This window comes from Erythrolamprus reginae, chromosome Z, assembly GCF_031021105.1.
Source record: "Erythrolamprus reginae isolate rEryReg1 chromosome Z, rEryReg1.hap1, whole genome shotgun sequence".
Taxonomy (NCBI): domain Eukaryota; kingdom Metazoa; phylum Chordata; class Lepidosauria; order Squamata; family Dipsadidae; genus Erythrolamprus; species Erythrolamprus reginae.
In genome coordinates this window covers 27,639,630-27,667,440 of record NC_091963.1, presented here as the reverse complement: position 1 = coordinate 27,667,440, position 27,811 = coordinate 27,639,630, and the positions used below count along the sequence as shown (strand labels likewise).

Genomic DNA, 27,811 nt, shown 5'->3' with positions numbered 1-27,811 from the left:
CCTCCAGATGATACAGTAGAACACACTGCGAACTTTCTTGACAAAATTGCAGCAAGAAAAGTTATAAACAAACAAACAAACAAACAAACAAACAAGCAAGCAAGCAAGCAAGCAAGCAAACAAACAAGCAAACAAACAAATAAGGTCTAAATGTATTGTATTTGACCTTACTTTTCCAGTATCAGAAAGACTGGGGTTTTTTTTATCATAGCATTTTTTCAACCAATTTATTTTCAAGAATCTATAATAGTGATAATATAGAATCAACAACAACACACTTTTCAAATTTCACCATCGAAACGTGAATATATTACATATGATAACTCGAATTATCTACAAGCTACAATTTACACTGTTACAATACACAAACATCTGCATGAGTACAGCCTTATTTTTTTAAAAAATACACAAAAATCTGGATACCTGATTTAAAGCTATGCCTCATGGATGGACATGAGGATAAAAGAAGAATATGCTCTCCCCTGTGAATATCTATTCTCAGCTTAACTTCCACTTGGAAAGTTGGTGAAGAGAGAAATAGTCTGTAGGATGTCTTACCTCGAGCTCCGAAAAGAAAGCTATTAGCACGAATAGCGGTAAGGCTTCTTAGACCCTACTTCTTCCTGGCAGAGAAATCGATTGTGGTTGACTAATCTCTTGTATCTCTCTGTGTGGGCAGCTACATGTCTGAACGTGTCTATAATTGGGCAGGATTCTTGACTACAAATTATATGCAATAAATATGGTTAATGCTTCAAGACTCCGGGATCTCAGCGTTTTCTTTTTAAATAACCTGGGTCTATTGTAGTATCTAAATTGACTTAAAAACAAAGGGAAATAAGGATAAAAAGAAAGAAAGAAAGAAAACAAAAAATCGGAACAGGAATTAGTTAATGCTTGTTTGAGAGACCACCAAGAGATTTCATGGCAGCAGGCTAGATTGGATTGTTTTTTTTTAATCGCAGAAGAAAATTACCTAGGAATCCTTGTAGGGGCAGAAGTGAGGGGTTCTTTCTTTTTTCTATGCATGCAGCCTTGCAATACGGGCTTGCAATTATGGTTATACAGTACACAGAAAACTGTATGAAGATAACCGTGTGAAGATAAACGGATAAACGGATAACTGTATGAAGATAACCGTATTCGATATGTGTATCTTTTATTCTCGCGGAATACCGAAAAGCGGAATATCTTTGGGGTTCCTCAGACCTTTTAGGTAGGTTGGATGGATTTCTGCAGCTACGCCCTCATTGCAGATTTTTCCAAAACAATGACTCGGGCAATAAACAGAGCTGTTCTGTAAAAAGAACCCTGGGCGCAAAGAGAAGCAACAGCCGCCCTTAGTTGTCCCTTCGTGCCGGGGACAACCGTGCATCACTAGCCCCGCCCATAGCCAACCCGAAGACTCTCCGATCTACTTCGCTTTCTGCTTACCTGACAGGCGCTTCCGTTGCGGGAGAAGCCGGCGAGCTGGTCCTCAGAAGACCATCTCCGTCGAAGGCCCGCCCTTTCGCCTTCCGGATTGGCTGGCGAGGCCGGTGCTCTGCGGTCTCTGTTATTGATGCTGGGCTGGTGCTGCTGCTGCTGCTGCAAGGAATTTTGTGGTCCGTTCGGCGGCTGGGAGCTTATCCTTAAAGAAGGGAAGAGCGCGAGGGGCCGCTGCGGAACTCTCTGCGTAAAAGGAAAGTTATCCATCTCCTCGCGAAGTGGCATCCGAGGCTGAAAGGAAGCGGTGGCGGCAGAGTAAGCCCCCACCCGCCCTCTCCTCTGGAACAAAGGCGCCGACAAGTCTGCTCTGCCCTCGCCGGAGAGATGGCGTCTTTCAATTTCGGGGGGCTCAGTGCGGCTTCTCGGAGGAAGAGCACTTATGCCCGCAACGCAGCCGTTGAGAGACGGAATCTCATTACCGTCTGCAGGTAAGTTGGCCTCACTGCCTGGCTAGTTGCAAATATATTCCTTAATATGTGTGTTTGTACATTCATTCATTCATTCATTCATTCATTCATTCACTCACTATTTTGGGCCCTTTAGCTCTAACTAAAACGGATAGGTATGTATTCCCTGAAGTTTGCATAGGTGGAAAAAGGTAAGCAGGGCTGAACATAATTGATACTGTTGGAAGAAAAATCCATCTGGATTCAGTTCCAAGTGGGGAGAAAGACACTGGAAACATGGAGGCTGTTTGGAAGAATGGCTTAGCGGTGGACCACATGGTTTTTTTGGTTCCTGTGCAAATGAGCACATGGAAGATGTGTGTGTGTGTGTGTACAAACAAACCCACACACACACATATATGCCAAGACCTTCATACATATATACAAATATATATACAAATATATATACAAATATATATATGTAGATTGTTCTGAGTTCGGGTTTTGCCCTGTGTAATATTTTGCATGTCTATGCGACGTTTCGGCGAAATCACATTCACCATCATCAGGCTGAAGTTCCAATCTTTGTGTTGTTGTAAAATGGAACACAAAGATTGGAACTTCATCCTGATGATGGTGAATGTGATTTCGCCGAAACGTCGCATAGACATGCAAAATATTACACAGGGCAAAACCCGAACTCAGAACAATCTACATACATATACCCGTGAAAATTTACGAAAACAAATATATATATATGTGTGTGTGTGTGTGTGTGTGTGTGTGTGTGTTTATGTCGGATCACCCTGGTATATTTTAAGGAACGTCACAGCTCCTTTTTGCCTCTAGGCCCAACCCAGGACCACTTCAAGGCAGTTAATATATTTATAGCCGACAATATACATTTTACAACAGCACAAAGCTTGGAACTTCAGCCTGATGATGGTGAATGTGATTTCACCGAAACGTCGCATAGACATGCAAAATATTACACAGGGCAAAACCCGAACTCAGAACAATCTACATATATATATATATATATATATATATATATATATATATATATATATATATATATATATATATATAGACACACACACACACACACACACATACACACACATACATATATGTGTCACATGTTTTTGCTGAATTTGAATATATATATATATATATGTATACACATATATGTAGGGTGATTTGACACAAAAATATGTAACCCTTCCCTGGTGCAGAGCTGAAGGGATTGGATACTTTAGCCTAGAGGATAATTCTCTGCCTTACAAGGCAAAAGTTCAAGTCCCAGTGGGTATGGCTAGCTGATGAGGCCAAAATAAGGCCAAAATAGATCTATCCTAGTCTCCCTTAATTTTCAAATTCAGCAAAAAAACATGTGAGACGTACACATATATATATATACACACACAATATGTCACAGAAATTTATTTATTATTTATTTATTTATTTGATTTTTATGCCACCCTTCTCCTTAGACTCAGGGCGGTTTACAACATGTTAGCAATAGCACTTTTTTAATAGAGCCAGCGTATTGCCCCCACAATCCAGGTCCTCATTTTACCCACCTCGGAAGGATGGAAGGCTGAGTCAACCTTGAGCCGGTGAGATTTGAACCGCTGACCTTCAGATCTACAAGTCAGCTTCAGTGGCCTGCAGTACAGCACTCTACCTGCTGCGCCACCCCATCTCATATATGAGTATACCCCCTCTCACATTTTGTAAATGTTACGTATATCTTTTCATGTGACAACACTGGAGAAATGACACTATGCTACAATATAAAGTACTAAATATTCAGCTTGTATAACTGTGTCAATATGCTGTCCCTTCAAAATAACACACAGCCATTAATGTCTAAACTGCTAGCAATAAAAGTGAGTACACCTCTAAGTGATAATGGCCAAATGGGGCCCAAAGTATCAATTATTTTCCAGCACATCCTTAACCATTTTCAACAATTCACCAGAGCTTGCCACTGGAGTCTCTTCCATTCCTCCATGATGACATCATGGAGCTGGTGGATGTTAGAGACCTTCTGTATCTCCACTTTCCATTTCAGGATGTCCCACAGATGCTCAATAGGGTCTGAAGACATATTTGGCCAACCCATCATCCTTACCATCAGTTTCTTTAGCAAGGCACTGGTTATTTTGGAGGTGTGTTTGGAGTTGTTATCATGTTGGAATACTGCCCTGCGGCCCAGTCTCCAAAGGGAAGGGATCATGCTCTGCTTCAATATGTCACAGTACATGTTGGCATTCATGGTTCCCTCAATGAACTGTAGCTCCCCAGTGCCAACAGCACTCATGCAGCCCCAGACCATGACCTTCGCACCACCATGCTTAACTGTAGGCAAGACACACTCCTCGTTGTACTCATCACCTGGCTGCCGCCATACATGCTCGACACCATCTGAACAAAATAAGTTTATCTGGGTCTCATTAGACCACAGCGCATGGTTCTAGAAAGCCATGTTCTTAATCTGCTTGTCTGCAGGAAACCGTCTGTGGGCTTTCTTGTGGCATCATCTTTTGAAGAGGCTTCCTTCTGGGACAACAGCCCTGCAGACCAATTTGATGCAGTGTGTGGCATAGGGTCTGAGCACTGACAGGCTGACCCCCCCCCCCACGCCTTCGAACTCTGCAGCAGTGCTGGCAGTACTCGTACATCTATTTCCCAGAGCCAAGCGCTGGATATGACTCTGAGCATGGGCACTCAACTTTTTTGGTCGACCATGGCGAGGCCTGTTCTGAGTGGAACCCACCCTATTAAACCACTGTATGATCTTAGCCACCATGCTGTAGTTTAGTTTTAGGGTCTTGCCAATCTTCTTATTGTTCTGGTTTCTGGTAGAAGTTTAGTAATTACAAATAACTCTTATTAAATGCATCATTTCATGAATAAAGCAACTCCATTTATTTCTCTGCTTTCCTGTACTTCAACATATTCCATACAGCACTCGGTCCATTATCTCTCTCTTATTATTATTATTATTATTATTATTATTATTATTATTATTTATTCGATTTGTATGCCGCCCCTCTCCGAAGACTCGGGGCGGCTCACAACATGTAACAAGAAATCATAGATAATCTAACAATTTTAAAATATTTAAAGATTTAAAAGACCCCGTATACTAACAGACATACACACACACGCATACCATATATAAATTAAACATGCCCAGGGGGAGATGTTTCAATTCCCCCATGCCTGACAACAAAGGTGGGTTTTAAGGAGTTTACGGAAGGCAGGAAGAGTAGGGGCAATCCTAATCTCCGGGGGGAGTTGGTTCCAGAGGGCCGGTGCCGCCACAGAGAAGGCTCTTCCCCTGGGGCCCGCCAACCGACATTGTTTAGTTGACGGGACCCGGAGAAGGCCCACTCTGTGGGACCTAATCGGTCGCTGGGATTCGTGCGGCAGTAGGCGGTCTCGGAGATATTCTGGTCCAATGCCATGAAGGGCTTTAAAGGTCATAACCAACACTTTGAATTGTGACCGGAAATTGATCGGCAGCCAATGCAGACTGCGGAGTGATGGAGAAACATGGGCATACCTAGGTAAGCCCATGACTGCTCTCGCAGCTGCATTCTGCACGATCTGAAGTTTCCGAACACTTTTCAAGGGTAGCCCCATGTAGAGAGCATTACAGTAGTCGAACCTCGAGGTGATGAGGGCATGAGTGACTGTGAGCAGTGAGTCCCGGTCCAGATAGGGCCGCAACTGGTGCACCAGGCGGACCTGGGCAAACGCCCCCCTCGCCACAGCTGAGAGATGTTTTTCTAATGTGAGCTGTGGATCGAGGAGGACGCCCAAGTTGCGGACCCTCTCTGAGGGGGTCAATAATTCCCCCCCCCCAGGGTAATGGACGGACAGATGGGATTGTCCTTGGGAGGCAAAACCCACAGCCACTCCGTCTTATCCGGGTTGAGCTTGAGTCTGTTGACACCCATCCAGGCCCCAACAGCCTCCAGGCACCGGCACATCACTTCCGCCGCTTCGTTGACTGGGCATGGGGTGGAGATGTAGAGCTGGGTATCATCCGCATATTGATGATACCTCACCCCATGTCCTTGGATGATCTCGCCCAGCGGTTTCATGTAGATGTTGAATAGCAGGGGGGAGAGGACCGACCCCTGAGGCACCCCACAAGGGAGAAACCTAGGAGTCGACCTCTGACCCCCCACTAACACCGACTGCGACCGGCCAGAGAGGTAGGAGGAGAACCACTGAAGAACAGTGCCTCCCACCCCCAACCCCTCCAGCCGGCGCAGAAGGATACCATGGTCGATGGTATCGAAAGCCACTGAGAGGTCAAGGAGCACCAGGACAGAGGATAAACCCCTGTCCCGGGCCAGCCAGAGATCATCCATCAACGCGACCAAAGCGGTTTCCGTGCTGTAACCGGGCCTGAAACCCGACTGCTGGGGACCTAGATAATCGGCTTCTTCCAAGGACCGCTGGAGCTGGAGTGCCACCACCTTCTCGACAACCTTCCCCATAAAGGGAAGGTTGGAGACTGGACGATAGTTGTTAAGCACAGCTGGGTCCAGGGAGGGCTTCTTGAGGAGGGGGCGCACGAGCGCTTCTTTATAGAGTGATGGAAAAACTCCCCTCCCCAAGGAAGCGTTGGTAATCTCCTGGGCCCAGCTCCGTGTCACCTCCCTGCTGGCCGAAACCAACCAGGAGGGACACGAATCCAGTAAACAGGTGGCGGAACTCACAGCTCCAATGGCCTTGTCCACTTCATCAGGTGTCACCAGATCAAACTCTTCCCAGACAGGTGGACAAGTACGTGCCCCAGTCACCTCGACTGACTCATTGTCAGTCGACTCTGTTTTACAATTGGAGTCGAGATCGGCCCGGATCCGAGCGACTTTATCAGCGAAAAACGTGTTAAAATCCTCGGCACTACTCTGTAAGGGCTCCCCAACTCCCCCCTGGTTGAGAAGGGAGCGGGTCACCCTAAACAGAGCGGCCGGGCGGGATTCCGCTGATGCAATCAAGGCGGCATGGTACGCGCATCTTGCCGCCTTGAGCGCCACTTTGTAAGTCTTAATAAAAGCTCTTACAAGTGTTCGATCGGATTCAGACCTACTCTTCCTCCATCGCTTCTCTAGATGTCTCTTTTGGCGTTTCAACTCCCGGAGCTCCTCGTTGAACCATGGGGCTCTACGGGGTCTAGCGCCACGGAGAGGTCGCAAAGGCGCAATCCGGTCAAGAGCCCCCGCCGCAGCCCTGTTCCAGGCCTCCGCGAGAGACTCCGCTGAACTGTGGACGAGTGCCTCTGGAATAACCCCAAGCGCTGTCTGAAAGCCCTCTGGGTCCATCAGGCGCCTGGGGCGGAACATCTTCATTGGTTCCGCCTCCCTGCGGGGGAGGATTGGAGCCAGGAAGTCAAGCCGTAGTAGAAAATGGTCTGACCATGACAAAGGCAACACTTCTAAGCCCCTTAGTCTCAGACCATTACTCAATTGCTCGGAAAGGAATACCATGTCAGGTGCGTGCCCTCCCTCGTGAGTCGGACCCTGAACTACTTGAGTCAGGTCCACGGCTGTCATGGTGGCCATGAACTCCTGTGCCAACCCAGAGGTTTCGCCGAGTGACGGCAGGTTGAAGTCCCCCAAGACAATGAGTCTGGGGAACTCCACCGCCAACCCGGCTACCTCCTCGAGTAGCACAGGCAGGGCTTTTGACACGCAGCTGGGAGGCAAGTACGTGAGAAATAAGCCCACCTGAACTCCTAAGTCCAACTTCATCAAGAGAGACTCGCAACCCGCAATTTCCGGAGCAATGAGTCTACGCAGGCAAAGGCTCTCCCTGGCTACAATAGCCACTCCTCCCCCCCTCCCCTGGGGTCGAGGTTGATGCCATATCTGAAACCCGGCTGGGCAAATTTCAGAGAGAGGAACACCTCCCTCCGGGCCCAGCCAGGTTTCAGTAATACATGCCAGGTTGGCCTCCTCATCCAGGATCAAATCCCGGATGAGGAGAGCTTTATTAACCACCGACCTGGCATTCAGCAGCAGCAACCTGAGCCCAGGGCCAGAGTTACACTCATCACCAGTACCCAAGATTGGGCTCACAGAGCCAGAACAGGGGACCGTTATTAAGCAATGGTCCCTCATTCCCCTGGAACGGCTAACTCTGTGGCCCCCGCCATATCTGCATCTCCCCAGCAACACAGGGATATTCCGACCCCCTGCCACCCCAGAGATCGGTGCCCCTTCCTCTCCTGTCTCACGAGCGTCAGGTGGGCCAGACATATCATTCACACTACTATCGATACACTCATCCATACCATACCCCCCCACTCCCACCCATCCAATCATACCAGTCATTCCATTCATAACCACAAGTATGTTTATCCCAATCATCCATTACTTAGAGCCCCAATTACGTTAAAAATCAATTAAATTAATAATAGTATAAAATGGCAGTTAACAGCAATTTAAACACTAAAAAGATTAAAATATAAATATATAAAATATACGCTAAAATTATAAATTAATTAATTAATTAATATAAAATTGATATCGATGATGGTATAAACAGATCTTAAAATACTCTTCAATCATCAGTAATCAGTCAGTCCAGGCATGATGTTCTTCTGGTCTTCAACGGTCTTAGGTCTTAATCTAATTTAAGAAAGTCTTGGTCTTGATTTTCTCTCTTCCTGGTGTCTTTTTTAAAACAGTCCACAAGGGGGCGCATTTCTCACATTTCTTTTCCTGCTTCACTTAGACAAGATTTATTTTCCTAACTACATAACTTTGAAAAAACAGCAGCACTGACTAAATACAATACAAAATACTTTGGCTTACGATAGCGTGGCGAAAACACATCCATTATTCTTTTTGGCAACATTGAAACTCCACCCTTCTTCTCCACTAGCCCCCTACGTGCCAAATACATCACTACAATATTTAATCCATTCCTCTCCTTAATATTTTCTTCCAGACCTCTGCTCTCTACATTTCTGGAACCCTTCTGAATTTAGGGTTAACCCAGCGAGCATCTGATTCTCCCTCACTAGATCCTGAACTCATAGCCCATCCTGTGGCTGGCCTCCCACCTGTTTTACTACCTGTAACCCCGGGGGCCCCACTACTTCATAAACACTATCTGAATCCGAGTCCTCAATATCTTCATCATCCTCCAACTGATCAGGAGTATGTACTTATAGCCTAGGACTAGGCCATCTTTCGCTAGAGCAGCAATTCATTCTTTCAAATCCTCAGGTGCCATGTTGAATTTCCATATGAGAAAGTTGGAGTGCTAACATAAAATTTAACACACCTGTTCCCCCTTCACACCTGAGACCTTGTATCACTAACAAGTCACATGACATCAGGGGGAGAAACAGTTACTTGGGCCCATTTGGCCATTATCACTTAGGGTATACTCACTTTCATTGCTAGCAGTTTAGACATCAATGGCTGTGTGTTGCGTTATTTTGAGGGGACAGCATGTTTACACAATTATACAAACTATATTCATTACTTTACATTGTAGCCTACGGTCATTTTTCCAGTGTTCTCCAGTGAAAAGATATACTTAAACATTTACAAAATGTGAGGGGGTACTCACTTCTGTGACATTCTCTCTCTCTCTGTCTCTCTCTCTGTCTCTGTGTGTGTGTTTGTGTCTATGTGTGTAGTTTTTGGATATTTAGGTGTTTTCCCACCACTGAAATAGAGAAATGCCCCCATAACATGAACAAACATGACAATACCATGACACCCCCATAACACGAACAAACATGACAGTACCACCTACGTATCAGACAACTGGAAACTAGCCCTAATCAACAAACGAATCCCAGCCATGAAAACCGACACTGGACCCAGAACAACCCAGGATGCCACCACCAATCAACCTCACCAGACCCAAACCCATACCCACTCCACAGACAAAATACAGCCCCCACCCAGAAGCCAAACCACGGGGGCATCTCCAATTGCTGCACTCCCTCAGACAAAGCAAACTGGCACACGGCATAAACACATAGCCAGACCACAAACTCAGAGTCATCCCAAAACCCGGGATGGTGTACCACAGACATACATTACAAAACAGCTGTCTAATCAACTCCAACAATTACTCAAGACGTCACCCCTAATCTACAAACATTAACTAATCTGCCAACATCAACTCTGAACTACTCAAGGTGTTACCCCATCAACTAATCAGGATGTTACAACATAGCCAACCAACCCGTTTACAGCAATTAAGCCAGCACCCCCCCCCCAATATTTATAGAAATACAGCAGCTTCAATCAAGCTTTGTTCACCTTAGCTTGAAACCGAAAACACCAGCCTGAAGATGATGAGTGGGACGTCGTCAAAATGTCGCCAAGATACAATCTTACATGAGAAAAGACCTGAATATGGCAAGACCTACATACCTATACCCATGAAAATCTACAAACACACACACACACACACTTAAGGTGCAGTTTTGCAGCTTTCTGTTCCTGTTTATTTATTTATTGTTAGAGTTGAAAGGGACCATGAAGGCCCTCAAGTTCAACCCCCTGCCCAAGCAGGAACCCTATAGTACACCAGTCAAATGGCAGTTCAATCTTCTCTTTAAAATGTCCAGAGTGTTGGCATTCACAACGTCCGCTGGTAGGTTGTTCCATTGGTTGATCACTCTGACCGTCAGGAAGTTCCTCCTTATCTCTATGTTGAATCTCTCATTGGTCAGTTTCCAGCCGTTGTTCCTGGTCCGGCCCTCTGGTGCCCTGAAGAATAAAGTGATCCCATCCTCTCTGTGACATCCCCTCATATACTTGTAGACTGCTATCATGTCTGCTCTAGCCCTCCTTTTCTCTAGGCTATCCATGCCCAGTTCCCTCAGTCACTCTTCGTAAGTCTTGGTTTCCAATCCCTTAATCATCTTGGTTTCTCTTTTTTGCACCTTCTCCAGAGTTTCAATGTCTCTTTTGAAGTATGGTGACCAGAACTGAATACAGCACTCCAGGTGTGGTCGGACCAGGGCGTAGTAGAGTGGTATTAAGACTTCCCTGGTCTTGGAGTGTATTCCCCTGTTGATGCAGCTTAGGATTGTGTTGGCTTTTTTAGCTGCTGCTGCACATTGTTGGCTGTGTAAGGGCAGATATTCTGATATTCTGATTGGTTGTCAGATTCCCATGGGGCAATGCAGGGGTAACTTTGTAGGTCCATGATGTCAAACCTATGGCACATGTGCCAGAGGTGGCATACAAAACCTTCTCTGTGGGCACCTGGGCTGTCATCAGCTGCTCTTCTGTTTGCATATCAGCCAGTGTCAGAACCTCAGAAACCTGAAGAACAGTGCATACCAACCACCTGGTCTTTGGGTTTCCAGTCCTCTGGTGCATCTGAAGACTAGCTGGCTAGACCGCATGTGCATGCCGGAAACCAGAAGAGCAGCTGTTGATAGCGCGCATGACCACAGAGAGGGCTCTGCGTGCCACCTCTGGCACACTTGCATGCATACCGGCCAGCTGAGTGTTTCTGGAGTTCCAGCACACATATACCTGTTTGAGCACTCAGTACCAAAAACGTTTGCCATCACTGTTGTAGGTTGTCTTGAGTCCCAGGCTCAAGGTTGAATCTTGCTGGGTGATGATGTAATGAAGAGGGTTGTACAGTGATCCCTCGATTTTTGCAGGTTCAAACTTCTCGAAACGGCTATACCACGGTTTTTCAAAAAATATTAATTAAAAAATACTCTGCGGTTTTTTTCTATACCATGGTTTTTCCCACCCAATGACATCATATGTCATCACCAAGAGTAACTTCTCTCTCTCTTTCTCTCTCTTTCCTGTCATTCTCTGCTTCAATCATTTTCTCATTTCTCTTTTTTCTCCCCGTTTTTCTATCATTTCTCTCTCTTTCTACCTTCCACTTTTCCCCCTTGCTCTCTCTCTCTCTCTCTTTCTCACTCTCTCCCTCTCTCCTTTCTATCTCGCTCTGTCTGTTGCTCTCTCTCTGTGAGAATGCCTGCCCCGCCTCTCCTGCAGCCCCCTCGCTGACAGCTGGGACGAAAGCGCTCTCAGCTAAGGGACTGCAAGAGGGGTGGGGTGGGCATTCTCAAAGCACTGAGCGGCTAGCAGCCGAATGAGGAGGATGAGAAGCCATAGCCGCCAGCGCTGCTGCAGGAGGACCTGTGTCCCAAGAAAGCCGGTGAGAGGGGCAAATCGGGCGGGTGGAGGGTAGTGGCGAGGGGGCCGGAGGCACTGGGGGGCGGGGGGGGCGACATTCAAAGCAATCTTTGCCGGCCTCCAACTTTCGTCACTCCCCACCCCCAACTTCAAGCCCGGCTCCTTGCGCAGACTTGGAAAAGGGTGCGCGGGGGTAGTTTTTGGCTGTCCATAGCCAAAAAAGGTGTTTTTACTTCCGCATCTCTACTTCACAGAAATTCGACTTTTGCGGGCAGTCTGGGAACGCAACCCCCCATGAAAATCGAGGGATCACTGTATTCCGAAAGGGTATTGGGCAATTCCTATTTGGCTTAATGCTTTGTCCTGGTTTGGATCTTGACTGAAGGATAATCCTATCATGTCCTGAGGATGAAAGTCTTTTGCTTTGTAGATAAGATGGCCCAGCCTTTTGTCTTTTAGATAGATGGGCACCAAAATATCTGTTGGGGGGCAGGAAGCTTAGGCTCTGAGTTTATGTCTTTAGAAACATATTTCTTTTTTAGGAAAAATGTAATATTCTGCCTTTTTAATATTTCCTATAATATTTTATTCTAGGAATGGGTGGGTACTATCTTCCTTCAATATTTACATGCTAGTGTTAATGTGTTAGCCGCCCCGAGTTCTCGGAGAGGGGCGACATATAAATCCAATAAATAAATAAATAAATCCAATAAAACAAACAAAGTGTGTGATTGTGTACACACCAATACTAATGCTATATATAAAAAAGGTAAAGGTTTCCCTTGTCCAGTCGTGTCCAACTCTAGGAGATGGTGCTCATCTCCGTTTTCTATCTAGAGGAGCCAGCATTGTCTAAAGACATTTGTGTGGTCATGTGACTTGCCTGACTATATGCAGGGAATGCTGTTACCTTCCCACTTAAATAATACTTTCATGTACATGCTTTCAAACTTCTAGGTGGGTAGGAACTGTTGCAAATAACGAAATCACACATACACATACATGCATGCATGCGTGCCTGCATACATACATACATGCATACACACACACACACACACACACACACACACATATAAAAATAAGTATATATCTGTATATTCCCTGAAGTTTGGGTTGTGTTGAAAAAGCTCAGCTGGTTGAATTTAATTTATATTTGGATGAGTGACCACCAGAAAATATGTGGAGAGATTTTTTAAAAATCCCAGAAAAAGGTACTAATGCAGGGATAGGCAAAGTTGGCTCTTTTATGACATGTGAAGTTTAACTCCCAGAATTCCTGAGATAGCATGATTGGTTCAGGAATTCTGGGAGTGGAAGACCACAAGTCATAGAAGAGCCAACTTTGCCTACTTCTCTACTAATGCATTTCTCCCAAGAAAAATACCTGAGCATTCTGTTCTGTCCATGTTTTCTTTAGTTTGCGTATCTCAAGTTCTTTTGTCAGTAGGATTTTCTGGTAAAATGAGTATGCAAATTATAGCTGCTTGTTGGGACTGGAATAATTGTTTTGCAGCTTTTTGATTTCTGGTTTTATGCCTACTAATATGTTTTCTAGCTTTTGCCTTAGGATATATTCACCATCCTGTTATGAAAGCACTGCTATTGCAAATGTTAAAAATGCTAATGGAGTAATTATTTTTTGTCAAACCTTTGAATATATTCTTCTAAGGAACTTCTTGTCCTTTCCCACTGCAGTTTCTTCATTCTGCCTTTCAATTCTTTCTAGTTTATACCTTCTTAAATCTGAAAACAGATTTTATGTCACTTTCTAGTAAGATTAATGCCCAGAATTTGTCATGCTAGTTAAAATGTACTTTATTCTATCTTGCTTCTCTTGTGTGTTTTTGTATACTAAGAATATCATTTCAGAAATATTCCTGTAATAAATCATATTTTTTCTATATGTCCTGCTGACCAGAAATAAATGCATGCTTTACTAAGAGTAGTTATATCTCAATTAGGTTTTTTTATTTAATAATCTGTAGTGAAGCCCATTTTACTTTAAATCTAATTAGAATGAGTGACTCCATGGATGTGTATACTGTATTGTGTTTATGTAATTTTCTTGGCAACAATGAGGATATGGCCTGGCTTTGCTTTTTTTTCTAGTGTTATATGTCTTCCAAGTGTAGATCTGTGGGATTTATTAATGCTCTCCCGTTAGTATTAACGGGACCCAACAGTGCTTAGGTATCCATATTACTGAGGAGTTGCCATTGCATTGTGCTGGGATGCTAAATCCTGAGTAATCCAGAAGAGAAGCTAAGCTTTTGTAGAAGAATATAAAAATAATTTATAGTGGGGGTTAATTCTCATTGCGAAGAAAAAACAGCATTTGCCCTGTACTATTTACCATTACAGCGAGATTTCTACGAATTCAGGTTTAATATGGTAATCTAGTGTGTGATGCAAATACAATCAATTTATAACTGAAAAGTTATAAATAACCAAAGATATTATGCAAATACAGATGATGCAGCCTTAGTTCATTTTCTATATAAAGTAAGGCTGACATTTATCTTGTTGTGAAGAGGCAAAAGCCTTGATTTAAAGCAAAACGAAATGGATGGCATGGAGTATTTTCTGTGATGAAGACAAAAATGAATAGTATAGTCCCAATGACTAAGGTATGTCATGCCTGTTACAGCATCTCACTAGGAAGCCTAGCAATACATTTCATCATCACATCCTGTTTGTCATAGTGATAGATATTTTCTTTATCAGCTATTTCCAAGTATATCATTTCCCAATATTACTGTCATTACACTGTTCCCTCGATTTTCGCAGGTTCGAACTTCGCGAAAAGTCTATACCACGGTTTTTCAAAAATATTAATTAAAAATACTTTGCAGTTTTCCCCCCTATACCACGGTTTTCCCTGCCCGATGATGTCATATGTCATCACCAAACTTTCGTCCACCTTTAATAAATATTTTTTTTAATAAACTTTAATAAAGAAACATGGTTGCTAAGGGAATGGGAAATTGCAATTTAGGGGTTTAAAGTGTTAAGGGATGGCTTGTGATACTTTTCATAGCCAAAAATAGTGTATTTACTTCCGCATCTCTACTTCGTGGAAATTCAACTTTCGCGGGCGGTCTTGGAACGCATCCCCCGCGAAAATCGAGGGAACACTATTCTCTGTATGATTCCAGGCAAAGTCCTTTTAGAACAATACTACGATTTAAAATCTATTGCAGATTTATTCCAACTACACCTGTTTAATGGATTTTTTTCTAGAGGAACAATACAATAATTAATGGAAAATACATTTACTGACAGAGAGTACTGTCTGGATTGCCTGAAAAATTCCAGCCATGGTGATTGCATAGTGAAGGACTTAACTGGTTCACTTTAGCATTATGATAATAAAGTGCTGTTGATGTTTAGAAATAAAATATGTACATTAGTATGTATTATGTTCTTTAAGCAAGAATAATAAACTTTCTTGCAGTGTTAGGGTAAAAATTAGGGGAGAATTAAGATTAGGAAAAACACTAAAATATTGAAAAGCAAATGTTTCAACATGTTCCTTTAATACCCTGTAAAATTTGATATGGTTTACACATCCTGTTAAGAGATGCTAAACATATTTATGATTTATTGCATTGATAAACATTGTCTGAGTTACAACAGGGGTGGGTTCCTCCAAGTTCGGATCGGTTCATGCAGTAGTGGACAGCTGCCCGGATGGAGGGAACGCAGTGGGGTAGTGAAAATGGAGCTCCACCCCAGAACACCCAATTTGCACTGAAAGATGTTGAAAGAAAATGCAGGGCATCCTGCATAAGCCATGCCCACAGTGTGGTAGTAAAAATTTAGTAGCCCTTTACTGGGTTCACCCAAACCAGTAGCAAACCGCTGGTGACATTATGAAGACTTGACAGAACCAGGTCAGTCAGTGCTGGCCCGTGAGCCCTGCCATCTTTTTGGTTTTTTCTTTCTTTCTGCGCATGTGCAGAAGCTGAGTTTTCAGCAGTGCTCAGGTGTCACGATCTTGTTTTGGGTTTTTTGGGAGGGATTTGTTTTTGGAATTTTTTTGCACTATATATGGTTCTGATTTGTTTATAGTTAATGTTTGTATATTATATACAATAATTAAATAGTTCGACCAAATCTGTGAATACATGAATATTGGGACTTTTAAAATATTAAAATATTAAAATATTAAATACTACTATTTTAAAAAATGTTGTTTATATTTAAGACATTTAAACTTTAAAAAACAGAGGTTGTTGCATTTTTTTTATTTCGGTTCTTGAAAAATCATAGACTACCTTTCTTATAAACATGTCACTTTTCACCCTTATCCATTTTATCCCAACTTTTCTTTTTTATTTTAATGATATGTCTTATTGTATTTTATACATGTATTATATAAATATAAATTATGTATGTATTTATAGTATAAATACATCAAAGTTTGTATATATGATAAATTGCGGTATGTTAATTTTTTAGGTTTTCTATCAAGACGCTGATTGATCGCTCATGCTTCGAAACTATTGATGATTCTTATCCTGAATTCAATAATTTTGCAGCTATTCTGGAACAAATTCTAAGCCATCGGCTCACAGGTACATAAAATCTGATTTTACATATTTTGTAGAAGAAACCATCTCCTTCAATGATATATGCATACATTGCTACTAATAATATCTTCTGATTATTCATCACTATTTCCACCATCAGTATTCTTTCATCTTCGTCTATGTACAGTGGTACCTCAAGATACGAACCCCTCGTCTTACGAACAACTCGTGATACGAACCCGGGGTTCAGAAAAATTTTGCCTCTTCTTACGAACTTTTTTCGAGTTACGAACCGGCGTTCGGAGACTGCTGGGAAGCCGCGCGGCTGTTTTAAAAGGTGACAGCTGGGCGGCGGGGCTTCCCAGAAGCCTCCCGAACGCCGGTTCGTAACTCGAACAAAGTTCGTAAGAAGACGCAAAATTTTTCTGAACCCCAGGTTTGGTTCGGGAGGTTTCTGGGAAGCCCCCCAGCCCGGCTGTCACCTTTTAAAACAGCCGCGCGGCTTCCCAGCTGTCTCCCGAAGCCGAACGCGGAAGTTCGGCTTTGGCGTTCGGCTTCAGGAGACAGCTGGGAAGTCGCGCGGCTGTTTTAAAAGGTCGCAGCCGGCCTGGGGGGCTTCCCAGTTCGGGGGGCTGCTGGGAAGCCCCCCAGGCCGTCTGCGACCTTTTACAACAGCCGCACGGCTTCCCAGCTGTCTCCGAAGGCCGAACGCGGAAGTTCGGCTTTGGCGTTCGGCTTCAGGAGACAGCTGGGAAGTCGCGCGGCTGTTTTAAAAGGTCGCAGCCAGCCTGGGGGGCTTCCCAGCACTCCCCGAACCCGGGTTCGGGGGGGTGCTGGGAATCCCCCGAGGCCGGCTGCGACCTTTTAAAACAGCCGCGTGGCTTCCCAGCTGTCTCCGAACGCCGAACGCAGAAGTTCGGCTTTGGCGTTCGGCTTCGGGAGACAGCTGGGAAGCCGCGCAGCTGTTTTAAAAGGATGCAGCCAGCCTGGGGGGCTTCCCAGCACCCTCCAGAAGCCCCCCAGGCCGGCTGCGACCTTTTAAAACAGCCGTGCGGCTTCCCAGCTGTCTCCGAACGCCGAACGCGGAAGTTCGGCTTTGCCGTTCGGCTTCAGGAGACAGCTGGGAAGCCGCACGGCTGTTTTAAAAGGTCGCAGCCGGCCTGGGGGGCTTCTGGAGGGTGCTGGGAAGCCCCCCAGGCCGGCTGCGACCTTTTAAAACAGCCGCGCGGCTTCCCAGCTGACGCCGAATGCCAAACACGGAAGTTCGGCTTTGGCGTTCGGCTTCAGGAGACAGCTGGGAAGCCGCGTGGCTGTTTTAAAAGGTCGCAGCCGGCCTGGGGGACTTCCCAGCACCCCCCCCGAACCCAGGTTCGGGGTTCGGGGGGGTGCTGGGAAGCCCCCCAGGCCAGCTGCGACTTTTTAAAACAGTCGCGCGGCTTCCCAGCTGTCTCCGAACGCCGAACGCGGAAGTTCGGCTTTGCCGTTCGGCTTCAGGAGACAGCTGGGAAGCCGCACGGCTGTTTTAAAAGGTCGCAGCCGGCCTGGGGGGCTTCTGGAGGGTGCTGGGAAGCCCCCCAGGCCGGCTGCGACCTTTTAAAACAGCCGCGCGGCTTCCCAGCTGACGCCGAATGCCAAACACGGAAGTTCGGCTTTGGCGTTCGGCTTCAGGAGACAGCTGGGAAGCCGCGTGGCTGTTTTAAAAGGTCGCAGCCGGCCTGGGGGACTTCCCAGCACCCCCCCCGAACCCAGGTTCGGGGTTCGGGGGGGTGCTGGGAAGCCCCCCAGGCCAGCTGCGACTTTTTAAAACAGTCGCGCGGCTTCCCAGCTGTCTCCGAACGCCGAACGCGGAAGTTCGGCTTTGGCGTTCGGCTTCGGGAGACAGCTGGGAAGCCGCACGCCTGTTTTAAAAGGTGACAGCCGGCCGGGTTCGGGGGGTGCTGGGAAGCCCCCCAGGCTGGCTGTCACCTTTTAAAACAGCCGCGCGGCTTCCCAGCAGTCGCCGAAAGCCGTTTTTTTTGCGGGGGTTTTTTTGGTTGCACGGATTAATTGACTTTACATTGTTTCCTATGGGAAACAATGTTTCGTCTTACGAACCTTTCGTCTTACGAACCTCCTCCTTGCACCAATTAAGTTCGTATCATGAGGTATTACTGTATATGCTTTTTGAGTCTATTTTCTTTTGTATATATAAAGCCACTCCTCTTTTACTTTGATCTATTAATGTTACATACAGTTCTTCTAATTTTGTGTATTCTAAAAAAAATAATGTTGTTTTCTAATATGTACTTCTTGTAAATAAATTATGTCCATATTCAATTTTTAAAATTTATTAAGTATTCTATTTCTTTTATTTGCTGAGTTCAGTCCATTTATATTTATCAAAATCATCCTAATTTCTTTATCCATGTTTATCTTTTTCTTATCTTAAGGCTTTTGCCGATCTTGTCATCCTCATTTCCTTCTGGTCCTTTACTTCCATTGCTGTTGCTGTTGTACCCTTTAGTTCTTTCTCATGTAATTCCAATTCTTGTTCAGTTAGCTGTAGCTATTGCCTTTCTATTGCCTCTTGTAATTTTGCCTCTCTTTCTTTCATTTCTCTTATTCCTTCTTCTGTCTGTATGAAGTTCTGCCGTTGAATATTTCAACTTAACTGTGTCGAGCTTCAGTCTTTGTTTATGCCATACCACCATTATGCCTTCTGGTATTAGCTATCTAAAATTCACTCCTCTCTCAATCAGTTTTTTCATTAAAAACGGATATTCTCTTCTTAAATCTCTTATTCTTTAACTTGCTTTAAAACTATGATCTCATTCTCTTTGTATTTAAAGGTAGTGTTTCTCAGTTTTTATAATTCTGCTCTTAAGGCCTTTTTAGTAAATCTCACATGCACTTTATTGATAATTTATTTCTCATGGCATATCTGGTGTGCACTCTATATACTTAACTGATATCATTAAGTAGTTATTTTTTTTTTACTTTCCTCCGGGACTTTTGGTAAAGTTTCTGCTGTTGTTTCTGCCAGGTTTTCTCCTTTCTCTTCCACCATATTTTAGAAGTGCAAATAATATTCAGATCTATCTATTTCCAGAGTTATTATAATTCTTTATCGTCTCTTATCAGATTCTGTCAATTCTTCAATTTTTCTTTCATTAACTTCCATCCTCTCTTTCAATTTTTGAAGGGGTTGTTCAAATCCTTTCATCTCTTTTATTTTTTCTGTCATTTTATTTATACTTTTATTAACTCCATCCATACTATCTTTAAGATCTTCATGCAAAGTTTAAAACATATTTTTTTTATTTCTGTCATGTATATTTTGTTTCCTGAGCTGTGTAGTGGCATCTGGCTTCAGTTGAAGAATGGTGCGGTATCTTTCTTATGGCCATATTATAATCTTTCAAGTGGTGAAATTTAATTTGTAATCTCAACTGAGTAGGTATAAAAATCCAATGGCAAAAATCCAGCAACAACAAGAAAGAAGAAGAAGAAGAAGAAGAAGAAGAAGAAGAAGAAAAGGAAAAGAAACTATATATCCAATAATCCCAAAAGAATATACTCCAATATAGAAAAATATAGAAAAGAAATAATAAAAGCCAAAAGATTTTTTTTTTAAAAAAAATCTAATTGTATCCAATAAAAACAGATGTTATGTTCCACAGTAACTTAAATAGGAAAAAGAGCAAAATAGAATCAAAAACAAAAATGAAGATAGAACTATCCAGTAATACAAATCTTAGTCAGAGGTTGTAGAAATTTGTATGAAAAAGGGAAAAATAAAGAATAAAAAGGAAAAAGAAAAAGAAAAAAAAGCTTCAGCCTTTGTTTTCACCCTAATTTATCCACCAGGTCTTGAAATAACAAAGAGAAAAAGATTCAGTCATTCAACAAAAAAAGTGGAAAAGATAACTACTGTGCACACTTCCAGACAAAACAAAATTGTGACTTGGTAAGTTTTCATATAGAGTCTCTTTTTCTAACCCAAAACAGACAGATAAAACTCAAAGAGGAAAAGAAAAAACAAAAAGGAAAGTAAATAATTCCTGTAGCTGCAACTATTTTTACAGGCTAAGGGAAAGAAAAAGAAACTTTGTCAAGCCAAGGTGGCACTATACAAAAAAAAAGACTTTCTAAAATCCAGTACTGCTCACAGTAAAAGAAAAAAATCCAGTACTGCTCACAGTAAAAGAAAAAAAGAGGAAAAGATAAGGAAGAAGCTAAAGTAAAAATATCTCTAAACACAGCCCAGTTGTAACTGCCCAAAAGTGTTTCTTCTTTAAAGACCGAAAAGGCACTATTACATTAGTATGTGTCCTAAAATAGTATTTGAATAAAGCCTTCCCTGCCGCTCTAGTTCGGAAGCAGCTATTATTGCAGCTTCCCCTTTCTACAACTCTTGGATGTGGAGGACCTGGATTGTGGGGGCAATATGCTGGCTCTGTTAAAAAGTGCTATTGCTAACATGTTGTAAGCCGCCCTGAGTCTAAGGAGAAGGTCGGCATAAAAATCAAATAAATAAAATATAAATAAAATAAAATAAAAACACTGTTCTCCTCTGAAAATAGTATTTTAATTAAATCAAAATCCAGCTCTTCCCTTTCTTTCATCCCAATTAAAAGTTGCTAGCACAGGAAAAAAAAATTATGTCCCCCCCAGATGACTCCGTCTTTTCATTTCCTGCTCATATCGCTTTCTGCCAGGACTAATGGTGACTGATCGCCTCCAGAGAAGCTGAATTGGGCTGCCTGCGAGATCATGCACACTTTATTTTAATGATTAATCTCTTTCTATTCCTGATCTTTCAGGTCAAATCACTTGGTTTGGGTATGAAAGCCCTCGTACTTTCTGGGATTATATTAAGGTGGCTTGTCGCAAAGTTTCATATAACTGCATCTGTAGCATTGAGAATATGGAAAACGTTGCCTCTTCAAGAGCTAGGGTGAGTATTTCAACATTCTTCTTGTTATGTATTTGGTATTGTTCAAAAGAGAAGAGTAGAGTAGACCATCTGAGTGAGGAAAACATAAAGAACTTCTGTTTGTATCTGGATCGCATTTGAATTTCCCAAAGGCTGCTGGGAAGAGAGTTGTTAGCTCTGAGTTCAGGGGGACTGAGACGAAATCCAGTGGAGCAAGGTAAGCACCTGGAAGTTGAGCTGCTGGTTGCATCTGCATGGCATTCAAATTTCCCAGAGGCTGCTGGGAAGTTGTGAGTTCAGGGGGACTGAGAATAAATCCACTAGAGCAGGGTAAGCACCTGGATGTGTTTCAAAATCTAAAAGAGCAGCAGTACATTCTTGGTAAGTGCATCTGTGATTGCAATTAATTCTGTGCAATTCTTGTGTTGCAACTGACTTACGTGGTACTCTTCAAGTTTGGATACTGTCCTATTTGTAAATAAATTACGAGTCTACATGGACAAATGACTTATTTATTTATTTATTTATTTATTTATTTATTTATTTATTCATTCATTTATTAGATTTATATGCCGCCCCTTTCCGTAGACTTGGGGCGGCTCGCAACATAATAAAACAATTCATAACAAATCTAATAATTTACAATTTAAAATTTAAAGTAGTTAAGAAAACCCCATTTTTAAGCAGACATACCTACAAACATACCATACATAAATTATATAGGCCCGGGGGAGATATCTCAATTCCCCCATGCCTGACGACAAAGGTGAGTTTTGAGGAGTTTACGAAAGGCAAGAAGGGTAGGGGCAGTTCTAATCTCTGGGGGGAGCTGGTTCCAGAGAGTCGGGGCCGCCACAGAGAAGGCTCTTCCCCTGGGCCCCGCCAGCCGACATTGTTTAGTTGACGGGACCCGGAGAAGGCCGACTCTGTGGGACCTAATCAGTCGCTGGAATTCGTGCAGTAGAAGGCGGTCTCGGAGATATTCTGGTCCGATGCCATGAAGGGCTTACCTAGAGTCTTTGCTCTTCAGACAGAAATTGGGTTTCCAGCCCAGCCATTCTGTTCTATTGAGCTTCTCTGAGATAAAAAGATGCTGCAGGAGAAAAGTAGTGTGAAGAACCATGGGATCTGGCAGGATGAGAGCTGTGAATCACAAACACAAAGCTTTCACCGTGTCCCTGCATTACAGATACAATACTCTTGCTGACCTTACTAGAGATTCTAAAGTGGCATGATATCTGTAAGTGGTTCAATGAAAAACTGTACCAGAGATGGTTTGCATCCATCAAGGAAAGGGATTGAGGTATTTGACATTAAATTCACATATTTTCTGGATAAATGTTCAAACGAGGATAGAGAATTAATTGATATAGAACATTTCTGTTCCCAGCAATATAAAACTAATAGGGTTATCATTGCGTATAATATAGATGGTTGTGCGGATAAGAATATCAATCTTGCTGTCAAGATTGTAGTAGGAGTAGTAGTTGTAATAGTGCATGCCCTACCATGTGCATCAAACAAATAGACTTCATTAGGGGAATTCAGACACAGGTTATGTAGAAAGTAAACATAGGTCCAATTAAAAAGAATTATACACCAACACACAGGATATGAGGGTGAATTAGGAATTCAAGTAAAGGTAGACATGATATTGTTGCCATTATGAAAACTTGGTGGGATGAAACCCACAAATGGAACACACAATTATAGGGATTTAAATTATTTAAAAGAATCAGACCAAAGAAAAGAAAAGAAAAGGTGGTGTTATGTTATATGTAAGAAATAACCACATCTCTATAGAAACAGACCACAACAATAATGAAAACTTTTTGAATGCATTTGGGTCAATATAAAAAAGATGGGGGGATTACATTGCCATAGGTGTATACTATACAGTGATCCCTCGAGTTTCGCGATCTCGAGTTTCGCGAAACGCTATATCGCGAGTTTTCTACCCGGAAGTAACACCACCATCTGCACGCATGCGTAGATGGTGGAGTTTGCATTACCGCCGGGCAGATCAGCTGCTAGGCGGCCAAAGGAACCTTCCCTGGGTCTTCCCGCCGGCATGGGGGGCTTCCTAGCACCCCCCGAACCCCCAACCCGGGTTTGGGGGGGTGCTAGGAAGCCCCCCATGCCGGGGGAGACCTTTTAAAACACCCGTGCCGCTTCCCAGCTGAGTCCTGAAGCCAAGCGCAGAAGTTCGCCTTTGGCGCTTGGCTTCAGGACTCAGCTGGGAAGGGCGCGGCTGTTTGAAAAGGTGGCAGTCGGCCTGGGGGGCTTCCCAGTACCCCCCCCCAACCCTGTCTCCTGCCGCCGGTTTAGCCAGGAGAGGAGCGGCAAAGTGACTTGGAGGAATGGGAAACTCAAACCGCCCAGTTTCAGCTTTCCATTCCTCCACGTCACTTCGCCGCTCCTTCTGGCTGGTGGGGGGGGGGAGTTAGGAAGGTTCTACTTCTCCCCCCCAGCCAAAAACTCAAAGCCTGTCTCCTGCCACACAGTTTAGCCAGGAGAGCAGCGGCGAAGTGACTTGAAGGAATGGGAAACTCAAACCGCCCGGTTTCAGCTTTCCATTCCTCCACGTCACTTTGCCGGGGGAATCTGGGAGGGAAGATGACGCGCCGGCAGCACAGGGGCGAGGGGTGGGAGGCAAAGCTCTGCGGGTACAGCCCCTTTCGGCCAAGCCTCCCCCCCCCCGCCAAGCAGCCAGGGAAGCCGAGCCGGGCGTGGAACATCGGCGCGGGAGGCAGGAGACGATCGGGCGACCGGAGCAGCAGCGCCGCCGCCGCCACGCCCGGCTCGGCTTCCCTGGCTGCGTGGCCGGGGAGGCTTGGCTGAAAGTGGCTGGAGCCGCAGAGCTTTGCCTCCCCCCCCCCTGTGCCGCCCGCGCGTCATCTTCCCTCCCAGACAAAAAGGCCACCCTTCGGCTCTGCAGTTTCAGTGGGGTTTCCCCGTTGCCCAGGGATTCCTGAACACACCACAGCCACCTCCGTTCGGGCGAAGGAATCCCTGGGCAACGGGGAAACCCCACTGAAACCGGGCGGGTTAAGCCTCCTTCGGCGACTGCGGAACTGCTTGCTGTCAACTTTGCACTGGGCAAAGAACTCTTCACCTCCCGCCAGGCACGGACGAAAGGCGTGGAAGTCTATTGTAGCAGCTGCTACAGCGGAGACATTTTGGGGGGGAGGCAGGAGGCAGGAGATCTGGCCCTTCACTTGCCCTCCCAGCAAAAGGCAAAGCCGCGCAGCTCCCCAGCCGCCAAAGGAGGCTTAACCCCACCCCTCTGTCCCACCCATCGCCCGTGGCCGGCAGAAAAGCGGGGATAGGCAGGAGGAGGTTATGCCGACCACGGGCGATGAGTGGGACAGAGGGGTGGGGTAAAGCCTCCTTTGGCGGCTGGGGAGCTGCGCGGCTTTGCCTTTTGCTGGGAGGGCAAGTGAAGGGCCAGATCTCCTGCCTCCTGCCTCCCCCCCCCCAATGTCTCCGCTGTAGCAGCTGCTACAATAGACTTCCACGCCTTTCGTCCGTGCCTGGCGGGAGGTGAAGAGTTCTTTGCCCAGTGCAAAGTTGACAGCAAGCAGTTCCGCAGTCGCCGAAGGAGGCTTAACCCGCCCGGTTTCAGTGGGGTTTCCCCGTTGCCCAGGGATTCCTGAACACACCACAGCCACCTCCGTTCGGGCGAAGGAATCCCTGGGCAACGGGGAAACCCCACTGAAACCGGGCGGGTTAAGCCTCCTTCGGCGACTGCGGAACTGCTTGCTGTCAACTTTGCACTGGGCAAAGAACTCTTCACCTCCCGCCAGGCACGGACGAAAGGCGTGGAAGTCTATTGTAGCAGCTGCTACAGCGGAGACATTTTGGGGGGGAGGCAGGAGGCAGGAGATCTGGCCCTTCACTTGCCCTCCCAGCAAAAGGCAAAGCCGCGCAGCTCCCCAGCCGCCAAAGGAGGCTTAACCCCACCCCTCTGTCCCACCCATCGCCCGTGGCCGGCAGAAAAGCGGGGATAGGCAGGAGGAGGTTATGCCGACCACGGGCGATGAGTGGGACAGAGGGGTGGGGTAAAGCCTCCTTTGGCGGCTGGGGAGCTGCGCGGCTTTGCCTTTTGCTGGGAGGGCAAGTGAAGGGCCAGATCTCCTGCCTCCTGCCTCCCCCCCCCAATGTCTCCGCTGTAGCAGCTGCTACAATAGACTTCCACGCCTTTCGTCCGTGCCTGGCGGGAGGTGAAGAGTTCTTTGCCCAGTGCAAAGTTGACAGCAAGCAGTTCCGCAGTCGCCGAAGGAGGCTTAACCCGCCCGGTTTCAGTGGGGTTTCCCCGTTGCCCAGGGATTCCTGAACACACCACAGCCACCTCCGTTCGGGCGAAAGAATCCCTGGGCAACGGGGAAACCCCACTGAAACCGGGCGGGTTAAGCCTCCTTCGGCGACTGCGGAACTGCTTGCTGTCAACTTTGCACTGGGCAAAGAACTCTTCACCTCCCGCCAGGCACGGACGAAAGGCGTGGAAGTCTATTGTAGCAGCTGCTACAGCGGAGACATTTTGGGGGGGAGGCAGGAGGCAGGAGATCTGGCCCTTCACTTGCCCTCCCAGCAAAAGGCAAAGCCGCGCAGCTCCCCAGCCGCCAAAGGAGGCTTAACCCCACCCCTCTGTCCCACCCATCGCCCGTGGCCGGCAGAAAAGCGGGGATAGGCAGGAGGAGGTTATGCCGACCACGGGCGATGAGTGGGACAGAGGGGTGGGGTAAAGCCTCCTTTGGCGGCTGGGGAGCTGCGCGGCTTTGCCTTTTGCTGGGAGGGCAAGTGAAGGGCCAGATCTCCTGCCTCCTGCCTCCCCCCCCCAATGTCTCCGCTGTAGCAGCTGCTACAATAGACTTCCACGCCTTTCGTCCGTGCCTGGCGGGAGGTGAAGAGTTCTTTGCCCAGTGCAAAGTTGACAGCAAGCAGTTCCGCAGTCGCCGAAGGAGGCTTAACCCGCCCGGTTTCAGTGGGGTTTCCCCGTTGCCCAGGGATTCCTGAACACACCACAGCCACCTCCGTTCGGGCGAAAGAATCCCTGGGCAACGGGGAAACCCCACTGAAACCGGGCGGGTTAAGCCTCCTTCGGCGACTGCGGAACTGCTTGCTGTCAACTTTGCACTGGGCAAAGAACTCTTCACCTCCCGCCAGGCACGGACGAAAGGCGTGGAAGTCTATTGTAGCAGCTGCTACAGCGGAGACATTTTGGGGGGGAGGCAGGAGGCAGGAGATCTGGCCCTTCACTTGCCCTCCCAGCAAAAGGCAAAGCCGCGCAGCTCCCCAGCCGCCAAAGGAGGCTTAACCCCACCCCTCTGTCCCACCCATCGCCCGTGGCCGGCAGAAAAGCGGGGATAGGCAGGAGGAGGTTATGCCGACCACGGGCGATGAGTGGGACAGAGGGGTGGGGTTAAGCCTCCTTTGGCGGCTGGGGAGCTGCGCGGCTTTGCCTTTTGCTGGGAGGGCAAGTGAAGGGCCGGATCTCCTGCCTCCTGCCTCCCCCCCCCCCCCCAAATGTCTCCGCTGTAGCAGCTGCTACAATAGACTTCCACGCCTTTCGTCCGTGCCTGGCGGGAGGTGAAGAGTTCTTTGCCCAGTGCAAAGTTGACAGCAAGCAGTTCCGCAGTCGCCGAAGGAGGCTTAACCCGCCCGGTTTCAGTGGGGTTTCCCCGTTGCCCAGGGATTCCTGAACACACCACAGCCACCTCCGTTCGGGCGAAGGAATCCCTGGGCAACGGGGAAACCCCACTGAAACCGGGCGGTTTGGACTTTCCATTCCTCCAAGTCACTTCGCCGCTCGTGTCCTGGGTAAACCGGGCGGCAGGATACAGGCTTTGAGTTTTTGGCTGCAGGGGGAGGGAGTTAGGAAAATCCTACTTCTCCCCCCGCAGCCAAAAACTCGCAAGGTAAGGTTCGGGGCGGGGCGGGCGGGGCCCTTTTGTGCCAGTCGGGGAGGCGGCGGCGGCTGCAGCAGAGGCGGGCGGGGGAGGCCGGCCCGCCGGAGGGGCGATGCTGGCGGCGGAGACAGGCGAAGTCCCGCCCGCCCCCCGCCCGCTTGGCCCCGGGGGGCTGAAGGGAGCCAGGCGGGGGAGGGCGGGGGCTACTCGGTTCTTCCTCAGCCGGGGGTAGCCGGAGCGCCGGCCAGGCGGGGGCGGGCGAGGCGAGGGCTGCGGGGCGTGCCGGGCTCCAAGTTGCCGCGCTGCCTTTGTAAACCTGCCCGAGGGAGGCGAGGGAGCCCCTTTGTTGGCCGGCGGCCTGGCCGGCCCTTGGCGCGCGGTGCCCGCGGGGACTGCTGCGGCGGGGACTGCC

At 46.4% G+C, this 27,811-nt stretch overlaps 1 protein-coding gene across 4 annotated transcripts in view; it reads left to right on the top strand.

Annotated features, from left to right (window-relative positions):
- The first annotated feature begins 1,601 nt into the window (after positions 1-1,601).
- Positions 1,602-27,811, top strand: part of RUNDC3B (RUN domain containing 3B) — a 65,862-nt gene continuing 39,652 nt past the window's right edge. For 2 of the 4 annotated variants that reach the window (XM_070727441.1, XM_070727444.1), the window contains exons 1-3: positions 1,725-1,916; positions 16,505-16,620; positions 21,378-21,511. In XM_070727441.1, the coding sequence (XP_070583542.1) occupies positions 1,813-1,916; positions 16,505-16,620; positions 21,378-21,511 (354 nt within the window). In that variant the 5' untranslated portion in view covers positions 1,725-1,812. Of the gene's footprint in view, positions 1,917-16,504; positions 16,621-21,377; positions 21,512-27,811 lie in introns of all 4 variants that reach the window. The other 2 variants (XM_070727442.1, XM_070727440.1) reach the window with 2 other exon arrangements.